Below are 22,872 nucleotides of genomic sequence, written 5' to 3' on the forward strand. Positions count from 1 at the left end.
GGTCGATTTCAACATTCAAGAGAAGTTTGGATAAGTACATCGATAGGAGGGGTTGGAGGGCTATGGTCCAGGTGCAGGTCAATGGGAACAGACCAGATGGGCTGAAGGGTCTGCTTCTGTGTCATGGTGCTCCAGAACTACTCTAAATCTCTTGCCTCATTCCCTGTCAATCTGATATGCCAGGACCTGCGCAGTACAGCAGGGTCTTTGCAAGAAATGGCTACACTAGGGGTGAGATGTTCCATGTAGTGTAACCACTATGTGAGATTCAACGTTCAAAGTAAATTTATTATCAAAGTATGTATACGTCACCATATACTACCTTGAGATTCATCTTCTTGTGGACATTTACAGGAAAATAATGAAATAAAGTAGAAATTATAAAAAACAATACATAAAGACTGACAAATAATCAGAAGAGGACAGATGGTAGAATTAATTTTACAAAGTAAATAAATAACACTGAGAACATGAGCTGTAGAGACCTTGCAGTGAGTCTATAGACTGCAGAGTCTGCTCAGCACTGAGGTGAGTGAAGTTATTCATGCCGTTCAGGAGCCTGATAGTTGTAGGCTAATAACTGCTCCTGAACCTGCTGGTGTGGAACCCAAGGCTCCTGTACCACCTACCTGTAAGTAGCAGCAAGAAGAGAAGACTGGAACATGTCTGTCTTTAGCGGGGATCATGAGGGAACACGAGATTGAAGATATGAAGCCAGTAAGATTTTTGCACATTAAAGGGAACCAGGTGGGAAACTGACCTTGAAGTACAGGGTTCTTACGCCAGGAGGAATGATAGCCAATCTGTACACGGTAACTTCAGACAAATATGCCTGAGATAAAGTGACGAGTTAATGAGCAGTAAAGTGACGCTGCAGGGATCAAACCAATACACCAATGGACATAGAAGACAACAGGTGTTGAGAAGGGGTGCAACAGGTCACACACACACACAGTACCTTTTTTCCTCCGGTCACAGCAACCTTCTGAAGCTTACGGTAACAATATTTTGCATACGTGCTGATAAGTAGATCTAAAGGAAAGAGAAGAGAAACAACAGCTGATTAAGTTGCATTTTTAGCAGAAGGCTGATAATCCTGTACTGATCATAAGACACGGGAGCAGCAGAGGAGGGGAGAGGCTTAGACTTTTTCATAGTACTGTATGTCTTAGCCTGTGGGACTAAGTACTAAAACTGCGCAAATTTCAATATCCAATGAAACAGTCAAGTTGTTATCAACTATCCTTACTTTAGATCGATGACTCAGTAATTACACCTTGACTCTGTAACAAAACTAGTAGAGTTACTACCTCACACCGCCAGTAGAACTAGGTGGATCCAAAAATGTGTGGTTGCTTGGTTAAAAGGCCTCTGTAAATTGTCTCTGGTGTATAAATGAGAGGTAGTATCTATGGGAAGGTAAATGGGAACACAGAGAAGATAAAGTGGTTTGGGCAGGATAAGGGTACTAATGGATGCTTGATGGATTCACATTCTTGAGCGGAAGGGCTCATTTCCATCATCTCTCTGCCTCTATGACCATTGCTTCACCCTTTACTTAGACTGCAGTAATTCAATCTAAGTGAGCGGCACAGTAGTGTAGTGGTTAGCAGTACCATGGTCCCGGGTTCAAGTCCTGTTGCTGCCTGTAAGGAGTTTGTACGTTCTCCCTGTGATCGCGTGGGTTTCCTCCAGGTGCTCCGGTTTCCTCCCACAGTCCAAAGACATACTGGTTGGCAAATTAATTGGTCATTGTAGGCTGGGATTAAATCGGGGGATTGCTGGGTGGGTGGTGCAGCTCAAAGGGCTGGATCACAATGAATAAATAAAAGATGACCCAGAGGATGGACAATTAAGGCATACAATGACCACTGTTCCCGCTGAGCTGCACGGGTGTGTGGCCGCGCGGTGACTGAAATGCTCCCGCGCACACAGCCTCTGTTGCTGTGCAGCCAGAATAAAGACAAGATGAGAAAAAGTTTGCGAAACGTGTAAGATTTTCTTTCTTGTACTGTATTTCATTATACCATATATGTCAAACTCAAGGCCCGCGGTGGAATTATCTTTGGCCCGCGAGATAATATCTAATTACTATTAAAGCTGGCCCCAGTAATCGAAGCGCCTATGGCGTATGACATGGCTAATGCTGAGTTTATTCAGGTACCAGGTTTTCAGGGTTTTTAGTGTTTATTCGGCAGTCTTGCTCGGCAGTCTTCTTCATAAGAAACGGAATTTGTAAAGTGAAACACTTTGTAGTTATAGCAGAGACTGAGACACATGAGAGCAGGCTGAAAAAACGGAGGCAACGAAAGCTGCGTTCGCACGCGTCCGACTGATCCGGCCCGCATGAAGCTGCATTTTGCTCAATCCGGCCCGTGACCTAAAATGAGTTTGACAGCCCTGCCCTAAACCTTTCAATGAATAAATTAAAACTGATTTTCATTCTAAATATTCATCGAATACAGGTTACACAAAAAAAAATGTAAGGTGCCGTGCAGTTTTCAGGCTGTGTAAAAATTTCCTGCTCGACAGCAATGGTTGTAGGGAACGTTGAGCGTGGCAATGATGCACACTTCCTATGAATGAATAAAGGAATGGTATGCACCAAGCCTACTCAAAATTTACCTTCTTCCTCCTCAATATTCTGTTTCCTCTTCTTCCTGGACTTTGAGAACTTCTTATTTTTCATTTCCATTAGTTCGTTGATACGTTGGGTAACTGGAATTAAAAAATATATACAAAGCGCAACATTAAAGTCGATACAGATCAATATCACAAACTCATATTTTGAAAAAGGCATCAAAGCACATTGGTTACTTTTCCATTTAAATACATTAAATTCTTTAAATGCATTTGTTCCCAATCACGTTGTCACAAAAAAAGCTAATCATTCATATCTTTATTTTTAAAGAGAGACCACAGTTGCTGAAGCCTGGAGCAACAAAAAATCTGCTGGAAAATACTTCTAAAGTCTTTCCAGAACCAAAACCATCAATGTGGTTTTGATAAACCTTATCAACTAAAAAGTGTGGAAGGTTTCCGGGGAGTTGCATGCTGAAGATAGAGAGGCAGGGAGAAGGGTGCTAGGAGACACGGGTGGCAATCGGGGTTAAGCTTGAAGGAGGCAAGCATAGAGGCAGATGCATTAGGGCAGGGGTCTCAACTTTTTCTATACCATCCACCCCTTCTATTAACCAAAGGGGTCTGTAAACCCTAGGTTGGAACCCCTGCATGAGGGGCATTTCAGAAATTCTTTAAGGTAGGTACCATGGTTCCTTAAGGTTGTCAAGCTGGGGGGGGCGGGGGGGTAGCAGGGATAAGCTCCCACTATCTTTTACATGCTCCCAATGGCGTGCGCCTCAAATAGCTTCTGACAACCAAGTTCAGCTCCTGGCCTTCACGTATGGCTTAGCTACAAAGCCTAGCATAACCTTTTCTACTGACAAGAGAAGGGGCAAAGACGGGTTACTGGCACCTTAAAACCAGTCGCTTCGGGGCAGACGGGGCTCGTCAGCCATGGTTGACAGCTCATGGAGGAGGAAGAGAACGCTGATCTGAAACTTACACTGCCTTGCAGTTATATCACGCATGGGGAAGGCTTTGGGAAAAATCTGTAGCTGGAGTCCTTAAGGCAGTCTTACACTGAATTCAACGCAGACTGGCAACTCTTGCGACGCTGCTGGTGCCAGACTGTATCAGTCTCTGCTGTTCCTTTGAATTCATCTGCTGCATGGAGTGGGCAAGCCTGCTGCAAGTCAACAGCTTGCTCTCCACATCGTACAGCCCTGGCATGCATACTGGCTCGTGTATCACGTAGACAGCTAAGATGCAATATCCAACGTCAACCCGACCAATGGAGGGCCTTAAAGACAGGTGAATGGAGGATAGAAAAATGGAGGGCTATGGAGGAGGGAAGGGCTAGATTGATCTTAGAGTAGGTTAAAAGGCCGGCACAACATCGTGGCCCTGTACTGAGCTGTAATGTTCTGTTGTCTATGTTCTTTAGAGAAATGCCAAGGTTGAAAATACTTCTGGATATGAGGAAGGGATATGGTGTGGAGCGGGAGGAGTTGCACAAAAGGACTTGGAGAGCTGTGAAACAAGGGTAATGGTTTTAAGTACAAGTGTCAAGGCAAAGCCGGGTAAGGTCATCATGCCCGAACAAGACATGGACACCGGGGCTTCACACTGTGTAGGGAGTAGAGGATTGGTGAAATACGACAAGATACTTAAAAACTTGATCAATGTGAAAGGGTGTACAAATACAGTAGACAGAACAATATGGAGTAGTCCTAAACACAAGAGATTCTGTAGATGCTGGAAGTCCAGAGCAATACAGACGGAATGCTGGAGGCACGCACTCAGCAGGTCAGGCAGCATCTACGGAGAGGAATAAACAGAAGATCTAAACTTCTTTTGGGCAGTCCTCGTGAAAGGTCTTGGGCCAAAATGTTCCTCTCCATAGATGCTGCCTGACCTGCAGTTCCTCCAGCATTTTGAGTGCGTTGCTCTGAAGTACTGATAGATGAACAGGAACTATTCCTATTAGGTGAGAATAACAGACCCAAGTTCAAAGACAAAACTTAAAACCACAAACAAAATTCGGGAGAAACACGGGCCAGGCAACATCAGGATCCAAATGAACGGTCTCAATGCGAAACGTCGACTATCTGCTTCCCTGCACAGATGCTGCCTGACCCGCTGAGTTCCTCCAGCAGATAGTTCGTTGCTCAAGATTCCACTACCGGCAGTCTCCTGTGTCTCCTAAATTGAGAATCAGATCTTTCATGAGTCGAGAAATACTTAAAACACATGGGAGATGGCAGAAAGTCAGACATCTCCTTCTCAATCAATTGCAGTTTTACATGTTAGATGGATAAATTGTTATCCAAGTTTATTAAATAACTCAAAGGTGGAAGAAAAGGAGTGATGCGGCATCTTTGGAAGAAAGAAATTATTTTTATTTGTCACATGTACATCGAAATGCAGTGAAGGTCATCATTTGCGTCAACGACCTGACGTAGTCCAAGGACGTGTTGGAGGCAGCCTGCAAGTGTCTCCACACTTAATGGCACCACAACTTACTAACCCTAACCCGCAAGTCTTTAGAATGTGGGAGGGATCTCGAGTGCCCAGAGTAATCCCACACGGTCACGTGGTGAACATATAACTCCTTACAGACAGCAGCGGGAATTGGACCCCAATTCACGTGAAGGATTTTACACACTGGATAAGATTTCTTCTTTTTAAACCCAACAACACTATTACAGCACCAGTGACTTGGGTTCAATTCCCGCCACTGTCCACTGCACGTTGAGCATGTACATCCTGCCCATTACTGCATAGGTTTCCACCAAGTGCTGCGGTTTCCTCCCACATTCCAAAGACGCACAAGTTGATAAGTAGTGGGTTTGCTATGTTGGCGTCGGAAGCACAGCGACACTTGTGGGCTGCCCCCAGCACATCCTCAGAATGGGTTGGTCGTTGACGCAAATAATGCATTTCACTGTATGTTTCAATTTTTTTAATGTACATGTGACAAAGATCACCTTACTTTATTTAATAATCTTATAGTTCATCAGGTAAACTCCTCTAATAGAAAACTCATGCAAACATGGGTTCTTGACTAGTAATGCCATTATAGGTTAGGGGGAGAAGGCAGGAGAATGGGATTGAGCTTGCGAAATTATTAAGTTTCACATCACACATCGGTGATAATAAACCTGATTTTGAATCTGAAATCAGCCTTGATCAAATGCTGCAGCAGACTCAATGGGCCAAATGGCCCAACTCTGCACTTATGTCTTATAGCTTTATTTTAATGTAGAAAATGCAACAGATAAGTTGTACAATGCAAACGCCCACAAAATGCAACATGATAAATGACCAGATAATCTGCTTTCAGCATTGTTGGCTGAGGATTGTATATTGACCAAGACGCCACTGTAAATGGCGGTAGAATGTGTAGATGAGTGTCAGAATTTGGGGAAGCTGAGGTGAATGAGAGGATGGGGAATGAAATAAGGATTGGTGTAGAATTAGTGTAACGAGGTACTTGACAATTAGTGTGGACAATGTGGGCTACAATCGGGTCATGGAATAGTCTTTCATTCACCAACAGGGTAGAAGAAATTCAGCTTGTTGGGGCATTTGAAAAATAGCACCTTTGATAGTAGTGCCAGAGAGGGGCTGAATGGCATTTCTACCCTGATTCAGGGTCACTCTTACAGCCTGTGCTGGGTCTGTTTCTCCATTCTGGCTCCCCTCTTAACCACCTCCCTTTGGTGCTCCTCCTTCTCTTTCTCTCATGGTCCACTCTCCCGTCAGATTCCTTCTTCTTCCTCCCCCACACCCCTCACCTGGTTTCACCTATCATCTGCCAGCTTGTATTCCTCCCCTCCCCACCTTCTTATTCTATTTTCTTCCCCCTTTTCTTCCCATTCCCAATGAAGGGTCTTGGCCTGAAATGTCGGCTGTTTATTCCTCTCCATAGATGCCACCCGACCTGCTGAGTTCCTCCAACATTTTGTACGGGGTACAATAGATCTTAGGTAGGTGGGTTATGGCAACTATAAATGCCCCGAGCACTCTTACTGCTGAAGGGAGAATCCACCGGGTTTCTTCATCACCACTTCATTCCAGTGACTTCTGCAGAAACATGGACGTGAGGACATGGGAGGGATCAGGCTTGTGAGATCCTTAACAAACAGCATTATGAGGCTTCAGTAGGGTGTGAATGAAGCCCAAAGGTCGATCGAAAGTCCAAAAGTCAAAGCTCAATGGGAGACCTGTCCTGGATTTGGAGGGCTGATCGTGGGTGTGGGTAGGCGGGAGGGAGGTAGGAGAGGGGCTCGCTATACTATTATTGCTTGGTTGCTTGCTGTGTTCTGTGTTGTTCTGAACAGTGTGGGCAAGATATGTTGGTGCCAGAATGTGCAACGACACTTGCAAGCTGCCCACAGCGCAGCCTTAGGTGTGTTGTTAATGTAAATGATTCAGTTCATGGTATGCTTCCATGTGATAAATAAATCTGAATCTGTTCATGGCTCCTACGGCACAGTAAGAAGATGAGTCCTTGGAGGACGACATGAGAAAATTGAGAAGTGGAGGGAAGGGTGAATAGATCTGAAACTCAAGAGTTTAGTATTGTTAGAATCAGTTGTTTTTTCAATACTTTTTATACAAGACTAAAGTACAGTTTTTTTTCTGACACAGTTTGTGTTTATCACCAACTTGTGTTTTTCACAGTATGTGGTGGTTCGTCCCCAATTACTGGCAGAAGGCAGTATACCTTTTCATTTTACAATTGGCTAAGTATTAGCCAATTACACATGCTATAATTGTTTAACTATATAAACTTTTGATTGGATTCTGTCTCTAAGGAATTTCTGTTATCTGGATTACAAAGATGATAGATTTTTCCAAACCGCCAGCCTTCCTTTGAATCAATTCAATCTCTGCTTTGCTTCTCAGCTCCTCACTTAAGTTTTAAATGCTCTGTACCTTTGTTTAAAAGTTAAAATAAATGACTGTGAAGAATCAAAGTTTTTCACTCATTCTTGAACTCCTAAAATAACCCAGGGATCGAAAATTACAAAGATATGACAGTATGTAAAAATAATGCTTTTGCATCTTAAAACTCCTCCAAGAGGACAACTTTGTTGTTGGGTTTGGGGGCTTGTGTGGCTCAATGACCTGGAGAGTTATGTTGGCTGGAGTCAGGGCTTTATGTTTTGGCTGTTGGTAGCGTCACCCATGCCAAACAGGTCAAAGGGTAGTGGTCCACTGGTCCTCCAGGTTCAAGGGTTCAGCTCAGGGCTAACAACCCTGAGTGGTAAAACAAAATTGTTATGGAAACAGCAAGGAAGAATCCTTCATCTGTGTGCGACAATATGAGTGTGCCAGAGATGGAAGACGTTCATTGCTGCCCTAAATGGCAGTGGATGGACAGTAAAGATCTTAAAAGTGCTGAATGAGGAATACACACGCACTTTACATCATATCACACCCACTTTAAAACCACAATGAAGGCTCAACTCACATTATTGTCTATCAAAGAAAGATAATTTATGAATAGAAGTTCACGTACTTTTCACATCATTTGTAGGGTCAGTGTGCCGATAGATGTACCCCTCCAAATAGGACTGGAACTTGGGCGAAGGAGAGAAGAAGGCCAAACAGATGGCCATGAGTTCCCAGCCGGAGGCTAAGCTTTGGTAGCAGAGATTGTCCGTGGTCTGCCTGCAGAGCTGGATGTAAAGTTCATCTCGAATGCCCTGCATGGTCCAGCACTTGGTGACGATCATGAGGGCAATCGGAAGCCTCTCCATCCGTGTCTGCCTGTCACCCATGTACATCTGCACAAGCTTGAAGAGCTCACAGGCGTCTTTCTTGATGATCCGATCGCTGGTGACCAGCATGGGCTTCTTGATGGAGCCTCCAACCCAGGACAGCATGTTGGCGATGGACAGCCGGCGCCTGAAGATGCCCCGGGTGTGCATGTTCAGATGCTTGGCCGCCCAGTCTTCCATACTCTTCTCCGGAAGGGGCTTGCGCAAGGTGGTGTAAGGAAAATGATAGCCCACGTTGATAGTCTGTCCACCTGAGTTCAGTTTACGATTGCCGCCCACATTCTGGACCTAGAAGTGAGGGATAAAAATAAGTTAACTCTACTTTTGTTTGTAATGTGGAACATAATTGCATATGCGTCAGCATTTACAACAGAGACCAGAAGGTGGTAAACCTATGGAATTCATTTCCACAGATGGCTTTGGAGGCCGAGTCATTGGGTGTATTTAAAGTGGAGGTTGAGAGGCTCTTGATCATAAAGGTGTGAAAGATTATGGGGAGATGGCAGGAGAATGTGGTTGAAAGGAAAAATAAAATCAGCCATGATTGAGTGGAAGACTTGATAGGCTGAATGGCCATATTCTGCTCCTATGTTTTATGGTTTTATAGTCAAGGCTTCGTTACCCAAGCTGTTTATTCCATTCATTTGATGAGCAAGACTTTGATTCACAGCCGGAATGGAGGGACAGTTAATTACCAATCTCAGCTCTGGCCCTCAATACCATTGCCCAGTAAAATGCACAGCAAGCTCACACACACTATAATATGCTAAGGATTAGATAATCTGTTTCCAGGGTTTGTTGGCTGAGAATTTAATACTGAGTTACTGATGTTACGAAGTTTACTAATACTCCCATATCCTGTGCTCACCACAGTTCAGATAACCGAGGAGTTACATCTCTTTCTGTCACCTTGAGATTTGCAAGATTCTGAATGGATGAGTGTTACGTACCCACGGAGCAAGGACAACGGAGTAGTAAGAGACAGCTAGAGCAAAGAGAGAGAGCCCTCTGCTTGTAGGAGGTCCAAATGATTCACTGCGTGATCAGTGTGCTCTTGCCACATTCTCACACTCGATCCAATATGGTGCAGATGGGGGCCTGAAGGGGCTGAGCATTTAGGATGGAATGGGAAGAGGCTTCTTTCCTCAGGAGGGTTGCAAATCTTGGGATTTCTCCACCTTGCAAATTTGTGGGTGCTCAGCACGTTCAAAGCTAAAACAGGATCGTGTCAAACAGCAGCATAGTAGAGGGAATTTCTTCACTCAGAGGGTAGTGTGTGGAATGAACTGCCAGTGGCGGATATGGGTTTGATTACAACATTTAAGAGAAGTTTGGATAAGTACACGGATGGGAGTGGTATGGAGGTCCATGGTCTGTGTGCAGATCGATGGAACCAAGCAGAGTAAGAGCTCGCATTCCACCCGAAATGATCAGCCCCTAACACCTTCATTCTCAACACCTATCAATGCAGAAACCTGTAAATCTCAAGGTGACAAAAATGGGCCCAAGAACCTGCTTCTATGCTGTACAGCTCTGATAATCTCAGGATTCTGATGGTCTTACTATGGTGACCTGGACTGTTTTAGATGACTAATACATTAGCTTTGATTGATGCTTGAATTAACTCTACCCAGCCAGGGTACCGGGAAGAACTCTCTGAATGACCTTGGTGTGCTCCAAAGGTCAACTTGTTGGGCGCGGTCCTTCATTGATTCTGTTGAGTTCCTTGCATTTACTGTGATTGCCCGCAAGAAAATGAATCTCAGGGTTATATATGGTGGCATATATATACTTTGAACTTTGAAATCTGATCTGAATTCCTTTCCTAATCAGCATCTGCTTTTCTCAGAAGACAGCACGTGCTTATATTTATTGAGATACTGCAATGAATAGGCCTTTCCGGCCCTTTGAGCTGTGCCACCAGCAATCCTCAATTTAATCCTAACCTAGTCACGGGACAGTTCACAATCACCAATTAACCTACCAATTGGTATGTCTTTGGACTGTGGGAGGAAACCAGAGCACGCGGGGGAAACCCATGTGGTCACAGGGAGAAATTACAAACTTCTTACAGGCAGTGGAGGGAACAGTGGATCAGGCAAGGCAGTGGACCCCACCATTGTCATCACACTCCTATTTGTCCAATATCCTGCCAATATTATTAAGCCTTACACCTATACAACGGTCACTTGAGAGAGATTCTCAAGTGGCTGGAGAAAAATGGAGAGCAAAATGTTCAATGAATCAAAAATATTCTGGTTCCCCTCATTTTCGAACCCAGGAGATAAACCAGATCAGAAATGATCTGACACTGAAATCTACACCCAGTTCAACAAGTTACTAATCAAAATCCCACCTTTCCATTCATTCTCTTCAGTTTCCTTAAAATGCCAGCCAATTCCCCTTGAAAATTTACAGACTTTTTTTGACAGTTGGCACGATACAAACCCTTGCTGTGCCAGAACTCTTTACTGCAATGTTCCCTTGAACACTAATACCATGAGTTCAGATCCTCTTTCTCCTACGCCAACCCCCCAGGAGATACAACATCAGTCACTAAGATCAAAAGCATTGCAATTAAGATACCACAAATTGGGCACAGAGAAAAAAAACATTAAGCTGCATTTCCTTTGCATTTAATTCAGTTCATGCTGCTGCTGAAAACATAATTATGACAGAGATTTACAGTTTTTAAAATTTACAACAAATTTTTCTCAGGAATTTACTCTAACTGCTCACCCATTAATTGCTGAAGTATCCCCCTGAGATAATAGCCTATTCAAACAGCTGGGAAAGCATTGATCTCTCTGGTTCTCATGCCTTGCTGGCCCCTCACTTAAATGCCTTAAGGACATTTCCCTGCAATTGGGAACTCTCCGAGGGAAGAACTACTGGGGTGAAGACCACCGAAGTTTATTTTTTAAAGTACTGTCTTAGTGACCCGTGCATGCTCAAAAATTCTTTACGTCCTGGCTTTTGAATCTCACTTTGTGCTATTTTTTTTAGGGCTTTTACAAATAGCTTCAAATCTCTTGGGAAGTGAGGGGCAGGAATCAAATCGCGCTGATTACTTGCAGTACCCATCCACCGTTCCTCTGTCCACCTGTCCCGGAGCATTAGGTAAAGTTGATCTCGAATCTGGCCAGGATGACAAGTTCTCTGGCTGAACTACCTGCCAGTGTCACAAGTCTGCATAATGCTGGCAGGTAGCTCATCCATAGAGTAATTCATCCTAACATTTAGGGTAATGACTGTCCGTGAAACTGGTGGTTCCACACCAGCAGGTTCAGGAACGATTAATATTCTGCAACCATCAGGCTCCTGAACCACCGTGGATAACTTCCCTGACTCCGACTCAACTCCCAACTGACTCCACAGCATAAACTCACTTTCAAGGACTCCACAACTCATGTTCACAGGATTATACACATTTTTTATCTCCACAATAAAAATTGCACCACAGTATGCGTAGCGGTTAGCACGACGCTACTACAGTTCAGGGCATTCCCGAGTTTGAGTTCAATTCCTGCGCCATTTTGTACACTGGAGTGAGTCTCTGTACATGCTCCCTGTGGAATGCGAGTTTTCTCCGGGTGCTCTGGTTTCCTCCCACAGTCAGACATGCCAAATAGGTTAACTGTCTTGTGATGAAGTCAGGGTTAATAGTGCTTGTCGAGATTGCTGGGGTGGTGTGGCTCAAAAGGCCATAAGGGCCTCCTCCGTGCAGTATCACTAAATAAATAAAGTCTGTCTTCTTTTGCACCCTGCTTGTTTGTCAGTCTTTGTTTGTGTATAGATTTCATAAATGTTACTGTATTTCCTTATTTACTTGTTAATGCTGGCAAGAAAGTGAATCTCAAGGTGACATGTACGCACTCTGATAATAACTTTACCTTGACTGAGAGTATTTAATGCTTAGATTAATTTGTGTAAACTGGCTGCTTCGTCAAGTCACTGTAACTGTGGAACAGTGCTGCCCAAAGATTTAGTTTGCATCCCGATGTTGGGTGCAGTCTCTGTGGAATATACGTTTCATACTCGGTGCTGTGAGGTTTCTCACACATCCCATGTGTGCAGTGGGTGGTTAATCAGTTCCTAAAAATGTTCCCTTAGTGTAGCTAAGTGAAAGAAATGTCAGAGTTGATCACATGTATGTTACAGACCATGTTAGAGATGGAACAAGATTCATGGGATTACTTTCCAGTGAGCTAGAATGGACCAAAAAGGACAAATGGCCTCTATGTTATAATGATGAGGTAATGGCAAAAATAGATGGATAAGGGGCAAGAAAATAAGTAATGAAAGCCAGACACAAATAGAGCAGATCAGGATCTGGAATAGTTTGGGGAACATGGTTGCAAACCAAGTGCCAAGCAATCTCCCGATACTACACGTTGTCGAGAGAATGGTGCAGCAAGACCCAGAGAGTTACCAAGAGTTCCAGAGAAGGATGGGTTAGTAAGGATTAGTGACTTGTGGGTTTGTTACTGAAGCTTGGTGTTGAAAGCGTGACAACGCTTGCAGACTGTCCCCAGCACATCCTCAAATCGTGTTGGTCATCGATGCAAACATATCACACTTTACTGTATATTTTGATGTACAAGTGACAAATAAAGCTAGCCCAATCTTCAAAAAACATTGCTGCCTACTGGGCAGAAGGAGGTTCAAAATCTAAAGTAAATTTATTAACTAAGTACGTATGTGTTACCATGTACAATCGTGAGATTAATTTTCTTGAGGGCATATTCAAGATGGGTGACGGGGTAGAGATGTGTTCCTACCAAAGGAGGTGTAAGGTGCTCCTCCCCTCCGCTAGCCTGCAGGTCACCCTTAAGCAAGGTGTTGCACCTGCTTAACACCACCCTCCCCGATCAGTCAGGTGAAGCCGTAGGAGCAGGTGGTGGATGGTCGTATGAGCAGTTGGTGTAAATCACAAGTCCTGGTTATGTGACCACTGACGCCAGGCAGACAATCTCTGAAGAGTATCGATAATGGCTGGGGTCACCCATCATGTAAAGACACTGCCCAGAAGGCAACAATGGCAAACCACTTTTGCAGAAAAGCTTGCCATAAACAATCATGGTCATAGGTAGATCATGATCACCCATTATCATGTGACATGTCACATGATGATGATGATGATGATGACGACTTTCAATAAATCCAATAATCAGAACATAATAAATACTAAAAAGAGAAAAAGAAATAATAAATAAATAGATAAATGAATATCATTGGAATATTTCTCACTAAATATCCATTAGTGAGACTTGGTCACAGGAGAGGCAGTACTGGCAGCTCCGTATTCCAGGGTTCTGTTATTTTAGACATGACAGGGCAGGAGGGGTGGCATTACTAGTCTGGGAAAACGTCACGGAAGTGTTCCATCAGGACAGATTCAAGACCTCGATTAGTGAGGTGTTATGGGTGGAACTGAGAATTACGAAACATATGACCAAATTAATGGGGATATATTACAAACCACCCAAAAGTCCTGGCTATTTAGAGGAACAAATTTAAAAAGAGATCGTAGACTGTTGCAAGAAGCACAAGGTTGTTATTGCAGTGATTTTAACTTTCCACATATTAACTGGGAATCCCATACTATAAAAGGCCTAGAAACCATAGAAAGGGTGCAGAGGAGATTTACACAGATGCTGCCTGGATTGGGGAGCATGCACTATGAGAATAGGTTGAGTGAACTTGGCATTTTCTCCTTGGAGCGACGGAGGATGAGAGGTGACCCAACAGAGGTGTATAAGATGATGAGAGGCATTGGCCGTGTGGATAGTCAGAGGCTTTTTCCAAGGGCTGAAATGGCTAACACAAAAGGGCACAGGTTTAAGGTGCTTGGTGCATTCTACAGTTTAATGGTTTTAGCCATGGATTAGATGGGCTGAAGGGCCTGTTTCTGAGCTGCAATTCTCTATGAATACAGAAAGCCTTGTTATAAAGACAGGGTTTTGTACTGTCGATTGAGGGAGAGGATGGTATTAGCCAGCTGACAACTCAAAACCATGCCATTTAAGATGTTATTTTAAAGTAGCTTTTATGGCTTCTGAGAGCGTCAACAGTTTCAATATCCTTTCTGAAAAGTGTCACTGCAAACTGCTCACAAACCCCAGGGCTGGGGAATCAAGAACTAGAGGGCATAGGGTTAAAGTGAAAAGGGAAAGATTTAATAGGAACTTAAGGGACATTTTGTTTTAAACAGAGGGTGGTATATGTGTGGACTGTGGTTGAGACGGAAGATAAATCAGCCATAATGGGTCAAATGGCCTAATTCTGCTCCAGTGTCGTATGGAATCAACTGCCAGAAGAAGTGACTGAGACAGGTAAAATAACAACTTTTAAAATATGGCTGGGCTGGACTGGTACATGGATTGCAAAGGTTTAGAAGGTTATGGGCCAAAACTTGTCAAAGGGATTAGCTTGGATGGGGCAATCTTGGTTGGCCAGAAGGGTTTGTTTCTGTGTTGAAAAACTTGGGGCCTCTACTCACTGGAAAGTCAACAAGAACGAAGGGAGATCTCATTGAAACCTATCAAACGTTGAAAGGCCTCGACAGAGCAGATTCGGAGAGGATGTTTTCTATAGTGGGGGAGTCTAAGACCAGAGGATACAGCCTCAGAATAGAGGTAAATCCATTTAAAATGGAGATGCGGAGGAATTTCTTTGGCCAGAGAGTGGCAGATCTGTGGAATTCATTGCCACAGGCAGCTGGAGTGGCCAGGTCACTCGGTATATTTAAAGCAGAGGTTGATAGATTTTTGATTGGGATACAGGGAAAAAGCAGGAGATTGGGGGCTGAGAGGGAAATTTCATCAGCCATGATGAAATGGGACAGCAGACTCGATAGGCCAAATGGCCAAATTTTGCTTCTACATCTCATGGTCTTATGGAAATTACATTCCAATTGAGCACCAAGAATCTGGCTCCCAACTATTAAGCTCAAGCACACGAGTTAACAAGAGGTGCCTCCTTACCTGTGGTGTGTTCCGTACAGGGCTTGGCAATGAAAGACTAATCTGACTGGTTATGCTTCTTTCCAATGAGTTGCTGGAAAAATCCACCTTTTCAAATGTTCTTTTCTGACGGACAACTTCTTGCCGTGTTGATAGTTCACTGTCAACTGAGGCTCTTATCTCAGAGTTCAATTTATGCAAGGACCTGTTGCTGGCTGCAATGTTGTCCTTTGAGCCGAGGTTAGTGTACTGCCTGAGGTGGCGGCCTTCCGACTGCAGGCGAATCTTATGAATGTCCGCAAGAATACAACTCTCGGCGATGTCCGCGTTCAGGCTTGCCTGGCTGCCCCTGACCTCCACGGCCCGGCCCACCACCGCCCGCATCTCCGCCATCAGCTTCTCGTTAAGGACGTTGAGCTCGCTGCTGCTGCCCAGGGACCCGGGCCTGGCCTGGCCTGCTGCGGTCCTCCTGCCCTTCCTGCGCCTCAGGCTGGGAGAAGGGCCCGTCGAGTAGCCCGAATCCTGGTGGCTGATCACAGATGTTGGGTACTCCTGCGACTGCATGCTGCTCTGGCGACTGTGTAGCTCGTTGCCTTTCAGTGAGTTTGCATCCAAGATCTTCCACTGCTGCTTGTTGTGGTCCTTGGCCACTAAGGGCCCTGAGTGAGTTATGGAGCTGTTGCACGTGCCATTCGGGGAAGGTGTCTGCTTTGAAGCTGGGTCAATGTTTACCATCTGTTTAATGTATTCTCTGCCGACTGGACTGTACTCTGTATTGGATGGCTTCCTTGCGTGTTTATTGATACCCTGTGGCTGAAAGGCAGAGTTCTGAAGCAGCTTCGTCGGACCCTTTTGTGACGCCTGGCCAGCAGCCTTCTGGGCTGCCGCTTTACCGCGAGGAACCCCCTCCAGCTCCACCTCCATCGGCGGCTCATCGTAGATCGGCGACTCGATTGGTGGCTCATCGTAAATGGGGGCTGCAGAGGCACACTTTGGAGACAGAGGCTGCGCTTGCCCAGACTGGGCCTTCTGGGGGGTTTGGTGCTGAGGGCCATTCGTCAACACAAGGCAGAAGCCCCCATTTTCGGTCTTCTTTAGGTGTAGGGATGGCTTGGACTCGAGGGCGGTGGGGGCCTTTCCCCCGAGTGGGAAACAGGCAGCCTGCTGCGCTTGGGCCTGGCTTGGGGCTCTGGCTGAGTGGGACTTCTCCACAGTGGCTGACGGAGTGTTCTGTTGCTGGGTTACTGAGCCGTGCGAGGAGACCGAACTCGTTCCACTGTCTACTTTTACCAGCATCGATGCCTTTGTGCCTGGGGCAGGCTGCCAGGTGGGATTTGTCCTGAGGAAGAGGAGATAATTTTAGCATTACATGTTCCTCATTCTGGCATTAAAAATAGCAATAAAAATGGGAATAATTAACATTAATGTACATCATTACTGTGATATACTGAGTGTACAAGTGTTCCATGGAATTCAGGCCCAGCAGCACCACACAGGAAGCACATATCTCACTATGTGACCCCTGCAGTCTCTGTCAAGGTGAAGTGCACACGAAAATGGAAGTTATAATGGTGGTGGGGTTTATTGTGTCACTAGAACATTATGGCACAGGGCACCATGTTGTGCCTGCCTCTTAACCTACTTCAAAATAAACTAAACCTTCCTTGCTACACAAACCCCCATTTTTCTATCATCCTAGAGTCTGTTAAAGCCCCCAAAACATCTACCTCTACCACCACCCCGAGCAGCACATTTCACTCACTCACCACTCTCTGTGTAAAGAACTTGACTCTGACATCCCCCCCACACAGCTTTCCTTCGATCACCTTAACATTATGCCCGCTCGTATTAGCCATTTTGACAGTGGGAAAACATCTCTGGCTATCCACTCGATTTGTGCCTCCTGTTATCTTGCACACCTCTGTCAAGTCACCTCTCTTCATCCTTCACTCCAAAGAGAAAAGCCCTGGCTCGCTCAAGCTGTCCTCATAAGACATGCTGTCTAATCGAGGCAGCATCGTGGTAAACCTCCTCTGCACTCTCTCCAAAACTTCCACACCCTTCCTATAATGAAGTGACCAGAACTGAACACAATATTCCAGGTAGCTGTGGTTTGAAATGTTCTTAAACAATAACGATGGAAAAACCACTGCGCAATGCAGCTGGTAGAGAGGTTGAGATGCACAATATTCTATGTGAGGTCTAACCAGGATTTTATAGAGTGGCAACATTACCTCACGGCTCTTGAACACACACACACACACAAAATTAGAAAATCTCTATTTACTGGCTAAAAACATATCTATTTCAATACTGTGTGCCATCCTACAAAGTAAACAAAGTGTGAATGGTGTATTAACATAGAACATAGAACAGTGCAGGCCAGGAGTGGTGGTAGAGGCGGCTACATTAGGGGCGTTTTTAAGAAACATTTAGCTGGGCACATGGATGATAGAAAAATGGAGGGCTCTGTGGAGCAGAAGGCTTACATTGAGCTTAGTCGTACAGGTCGTCACAATCTTGTGCTGAAGGGCCTGTACAGTTAGTTCTATGAAATAGGTCAGTAATGATAAAGCTGATTCTGATGTTGTCCATTTTCAAAATTTAAGCACTGGATGAATCAGAGAGAAGCTGGTCGACAAGCCTTTGGGATGCAACGGTTGACACTATACGAAGTACGAAACCCTGTCTGTGTTAAAGTTGTATTTATGGCTTTGCATCTATGTCCATAACTTCAGAAGAATGTCCTTGGCCCCATGGAGTGATCATCAGCTTTGCTATTTATAGACAAGGGGAAGTGATGGAATTTCGTTGATAGATGCTGAGGAAAGCTGCAACCTTAAATTAGCTTCAGCTTTAGCCTTGGCTCTGAAAACAGGTGGATAAGGGCAGGGCAATAAGGTCACCTGTTTGCCCTGGGCTGCAGGAATGGCACAAAATAATAAAATAATTCTGATACGCAAACATGAGGAAATCTGCAGATGCTGGAAATTCAAGCAACACACACAAAATGCTGGTGGAACGCAGGTGGTCAGGCAGCATCTATAGGGAGAAGCACTGTTGACGTTTCGGGCCGAGACCCTTCATCAGGACCAAGTGAAAGAAGAGATAGTAAGAGATTTGAAAGTGGGAGGGGGAGCGGGAGATCCCAAATGATAGGAGAAGACAGGAGGGGGAGGGATGAAGCTAAGAGTTGATTGGCAAAAGGGATACACAGCTGGAGAAGGGAAAGGATCATGGGACGGGAGGCCCAGGGAGAAAGAAAGGGGGAGGGGAACACCAGAGGGAGATGGAGAACAGGCAGAGTGATGGGCAGAAAGAGAGAGAAAAATAAAGGAGGGGGGAAACACTAAATATATCAGGGATGGGGTAAGAAGGGGAGGAGGGCATTAACGGAAGTTAGAGAAATCAATGTTCATGCCATCAGGTTGGAGGCTATCCAGACGGAATATAAGGTGTTGTTCCTCCAACCTGAGTGTGGCTTCATCTCGACAGTAGAGGAGGCCATGGATTGACATATCAGAATGGGAATGGGACATGGAATTAAAATGTGCGGCCACTGGGAGATCTTGCTTTCTTTGGCGGACAGAGCGTAGGTGTTCAGTGAAACAGTCTCCCAGTCTGTGTCGGGTCTCACCAATATATAGAAGGCCACACTGGACACAGTATATCACACCAGCCGACTCACAGGTGAAGTGTCACCTCACTTGGAAGGACTGTCTGGGGCCCTGAATGGTGGTGAGGGAGGAAGTGCAAGGGCAGATATAGTACTTGTTCCGCTTACAAGGGTCAGTACCAGGAGGGAGATTGGTGGGAAGGGATGGGGGAGGACGAATGGACAAGGGAGTTGCATAGGGAGCAATCCCTGCGGAAAGCAGAAAGGGTGGGGGAGGGAAAAATGTGCTTGGTGGTGGGATCCCATTGGAGGTGGCGAAAGTTACGGAGAATGGGAAAGCAGAATCGCCCCAGTGGCCACACATTTTAATTCCACGTCCCATTTCCATTCTGATATGTCAATCCGTGGCCTCCTCTACTGTCAAGATGAAGCCACACTCAGGTTGGAGGAACAACACTTTATATTCCATCTGGGTAGCCTCCAACCTGATGGCATGAACATTGATTTCTCTAACTTCTGTTAATGCCCCCTCCCCTTCTTACCCTATCCCTTATTCATTTATTAATTATTTTTCCCCTTTTTTCTTCTTTTCTCTCTCTCTGTCCCTCTCACAATCACTCCTTGCCTGCTCTCCATCTCCCTCTGGTGCTCCCTTCCCCCTTTCTTTCTCCCTAGGCCTCCCGTCCCATGATCCTTTCCCCTCTCCAGCTCTGTATCCCTTTTGCCAATCACCTTTACAGCTCTTGGCTTCATCCCTCCCCCTCCTGTCTTCTCCTATCATTTTGGATCTCCCCCTCCCCCTCTCAAATCTCTTACTATCTCTTCTTTCAGTTACTCCTGACAAAGGGTCTCGGCCCGAAACGTCGACAGTACTTCTTCCTATAAATACTCATGGAAATCCATCCACAAAGGAATGCTTCACTGTCGGAGGTGCACACCTGGACAAAATGCTGAACAAAGAAACCTTGCATTCTACAGGATATGAAAGATCCAAATTCTGCTGGTTTGAAGAGCAAAGGAAGCACATCTGTTGTTTAGCCAATTTCTGCCCTCTGACCAATATCACAAAAAGCAGATGATGTGCTCACTTGATAAACACAAGAGATTCTGCAGATGCTGGAATTCTTGAGCAACACGCACAAAATGCTGGAGGAACTCAACAGGTTGGGCAGCACCCATGGACAGGAACAAAGAGTCATCGTTTTGGACTGTGACCCCTCATCAAACACTCACAAACATGAGAAAGTCTGCAGATGCTGGAAATCCAAAGCAACACATCGAGGGAAAAGACTAAACAGTCGCGTTTTACGCTGACCAGAAGATGTTGACTTTCATATTGCCGTTTATAAGAACTCGCTGTGCACGCAACACCTGGAGATGTTCTGAGGTTAAGCACAGGGATATGCAAATACACATTTTTTTTTACAGTATCTTCACCCAGCCAATGTTAATTCAGTTATTGTTTTAATTTCTTACTTTCCAGAACAAGGTAAACGCAGCATCGATTCAAACCTTAACTTCCCTGCTCTTCCAGCTGAAACTGTACAAAAACTGAGCAGACTTCTAACCAGAAAGCCAGCAGGGAGAAAGTAAAGCATGCAGTGGAACAGAGCCAAAAGGAACAGAAAGGTCTGTCTTCCTGTGTACATTTAGTATCGGAATGTGGACCTATTGGAACAGTCCCTTCTCAATGGTTTAACTCTTAAACTGAAGTAACAATATTGTATTGGAGATAGTTTATTCGTATTAACCCTGTGAAATCAATTTCTCATTTCAAACACTTTTTTTTGGATCAACTCTCAACCTGATAAAGAATACAGAACTTTTCAGAATTTCGGTCTCAAGAACACCATCTGTGCCGACCATGATGCCAATTTCAAAGTAAACTTATTACCAAGGTACATACAGTACAGTGCAAAAGTCTGAGACACATATATAGAGCTAGGGTGCCCAAGACTTTTGCATAGTACTGTATTTATCAACATGGAGTGGAGACTGAGTTTGTTAAGTCTGGCAGGAGCAAAGGATATAGGGAATGGCGAGGGTGGAGTGTCACGGGAGGGGTGTGGGACAGCTGGTCGAGAAGGAGTGCCGGGGCAGGGGGTGGCACAAATGCAGACACACCCAACCCTGTGACACCAGGCAAGGTCATTTGATTCTAAACAATCAGTTCATTGATCATTACCTTTCTGGTGCTTCCCACTCCCTCCCCTTCCCCTTCTCGCAACGATGATTCCCCTCTCCCTGCCCCCTTCCCACTCTCAGTCCACAATAGAGACCTGTTTCAGAATCAGGTTTATCATCACTCACATATGTCATGAAATTTGTTTTTTTTTGTGTGGGAGCAGTACAGTGCAAAACATAGAATTACTACAGTACTGTGCAAATGTCTTGGGCACCCTAGTTATACATATGTGCCTCAGTATGGTTTCAGAGCCACTATTCGAGAGCTTCTGCAGGTTATGAGCATTTATGTACAGCCCGTATGTAAAAACAATGTTTCGGAGACTAACGGAATGGATACGGTCACCTCCTGCCATTTTGGGGTCTCAGTCTTGCGAACAGCTTGAGTTAAAAACATTTCAGATAATCGGGAGCCTGCTGTAACCTGGAGAGGACTCACTATTCGATTCCAACCACCAACCCACTTAAAATAAAATCTCTTTAATTAGTTTTTATGATCAATGTTTGTTCCTGTACTTACACAAGGTTTTAGTGATTCATTCACACCGATTCCCTCTCCTCCTCCATCTCTGATGATGTGGTTTGACATTCTCGGATGTGAAGACAATGATCTCACTTAGCTCCATATGGAATTCTATCTGCTTTAACTATACGCACTGGGTTGATCAGCGCTCCTGTGTAAGCTCCAGTTCCATCCTCACTGATGATTATGTCTTCCAAATACAGTGCTATTTTTGGTAACAACTCCTCCAACCGCATCACTAACATGAGAGAGAACTGTGTGCCCCAAATAGGGAACAATTGCCTGTATGAGATATCACAGCACACCAATCAGGAAATAGGCCATCGCTCCCATTCTGTCCGTCTCCTCTCCCATAACTGTATTATGCTTTGACTGACCAAGAGCTTGACTATTAAGATATGGCTACTTTTCCATTTAAATATATTAAATTCTTTAAATGCATTAACCATCAATCACGTTGTCAACATCTTGCAGTTACCTAATACAGTGAAGCACATGAGGTAAGATGTTCTGTATTCTGCTGTGTGGCTCTCATCCACCAGCTCAGAGTTCATAGAAACATAGAAAATAGGTGCAGGAGTAGGCCCTTCGGCCCTTCGAGCCTGCACCGCCATTCAGTATGATCATGGCTGATCGTTCCATTTTCTGCTTTGAGCTCCAGGCTTCTTCTAGACAATCTGCACGGTTCTAAGCTTGATCAAGCACCACATGTTTCCCATTTCACAGCACGAGAGTTGACAGAGAAAGTTACCAAAACGAATACCCTGCGGCTATCAGCGACCACTGATTGGGGTTTGATTCCTGCCCTGTCCGTAGGGAGTCTGTACATTCTCTCTGTGACCTTGCAGGTTTTCTCCGGGTGTTACGATTTCCTCCCACATTCCTAAAGGCATACGGGTTAGGGTTAGTTAGTAAGTTGAGGGCACAAACTAGCTTGGCACTAGAAGGATGGAGACTTGCAGACTGCCCCCTGTACAATCCTCGCTGATTTGATTTGACGCAAATTACGCACTTCACGATGTTTCAACGTGCATGTGACAAATAAAGCTAATCGCTTTATATCTTCTTTCATCTATTTCATACACATCTCAGATGAGCAGAATTTAACAGACCTTTACACAGGCTGCCAAGTTTTTTAATTGGTTAAATATCCCATCCCAAATGCATCCACTTCCTTTTGCCTGTAAATTCAAACTGTTTAGAATACTAAACGCTTTCATGTCTCTGTGTTCC

General features: G+C 44.7%; 1 protein-coding gene across 4 annotated transcripts in view; it reads right to left on the reverse strand.

The window, feature by feature from the left end:
* arhgap46b (Rho GTPase activating protein 46b) overlaps positions 1 to 22,872 on the reverse strand; it is a 208,385-nt gene that overhangs the window by 20,181 nt on the left and 165,332 nt on the right. For 3 of the 4 annotated variants that reach the window (XM_073062090.1, XM_073062089.1, XM_073062091.1), the window contains 4 exons: positions 15,338 to 16,655; positions 8,090 to 8,639; positions 2,626 to 2,718; positions 959 to 1,032 (listed from right to left, as the gene is read on the reverse strand). In XM_073062090.1, the coding sequence (XP_072918191.1) occupies positions 959 to 1,032; positions 2,626 to 2,718; positions 8,090 to 8,639; positions 15,338 to 16,655 (2,035 nt within the window). Of the gene's footprint in view, positions 1 to 958; positions 1,033 to 2,625; positions 2,719 to 8,089; positions 8,640 to 15,337; positions 16,656 to 21,636; positions 21,806 to 22,872 lie in introns of those variants that run through there. The other variant, XM_073062092.1, reaches the window with a different exon arrangement.

This window comes from Hemitrygon akajei, chromosome 11, assembly GCF_048418815.1.
Source record: "Hemitrygon akajei chromosome 11, sHemAka1.3, whole genome shotgun sequence".
Lineage (NCBI taxonomy): Eukaryota > Metazoa > Chordata > Chondrichthyes > Myliobatiformes > Dasyatidae > Hemitrygon > Hemitrygon akajei.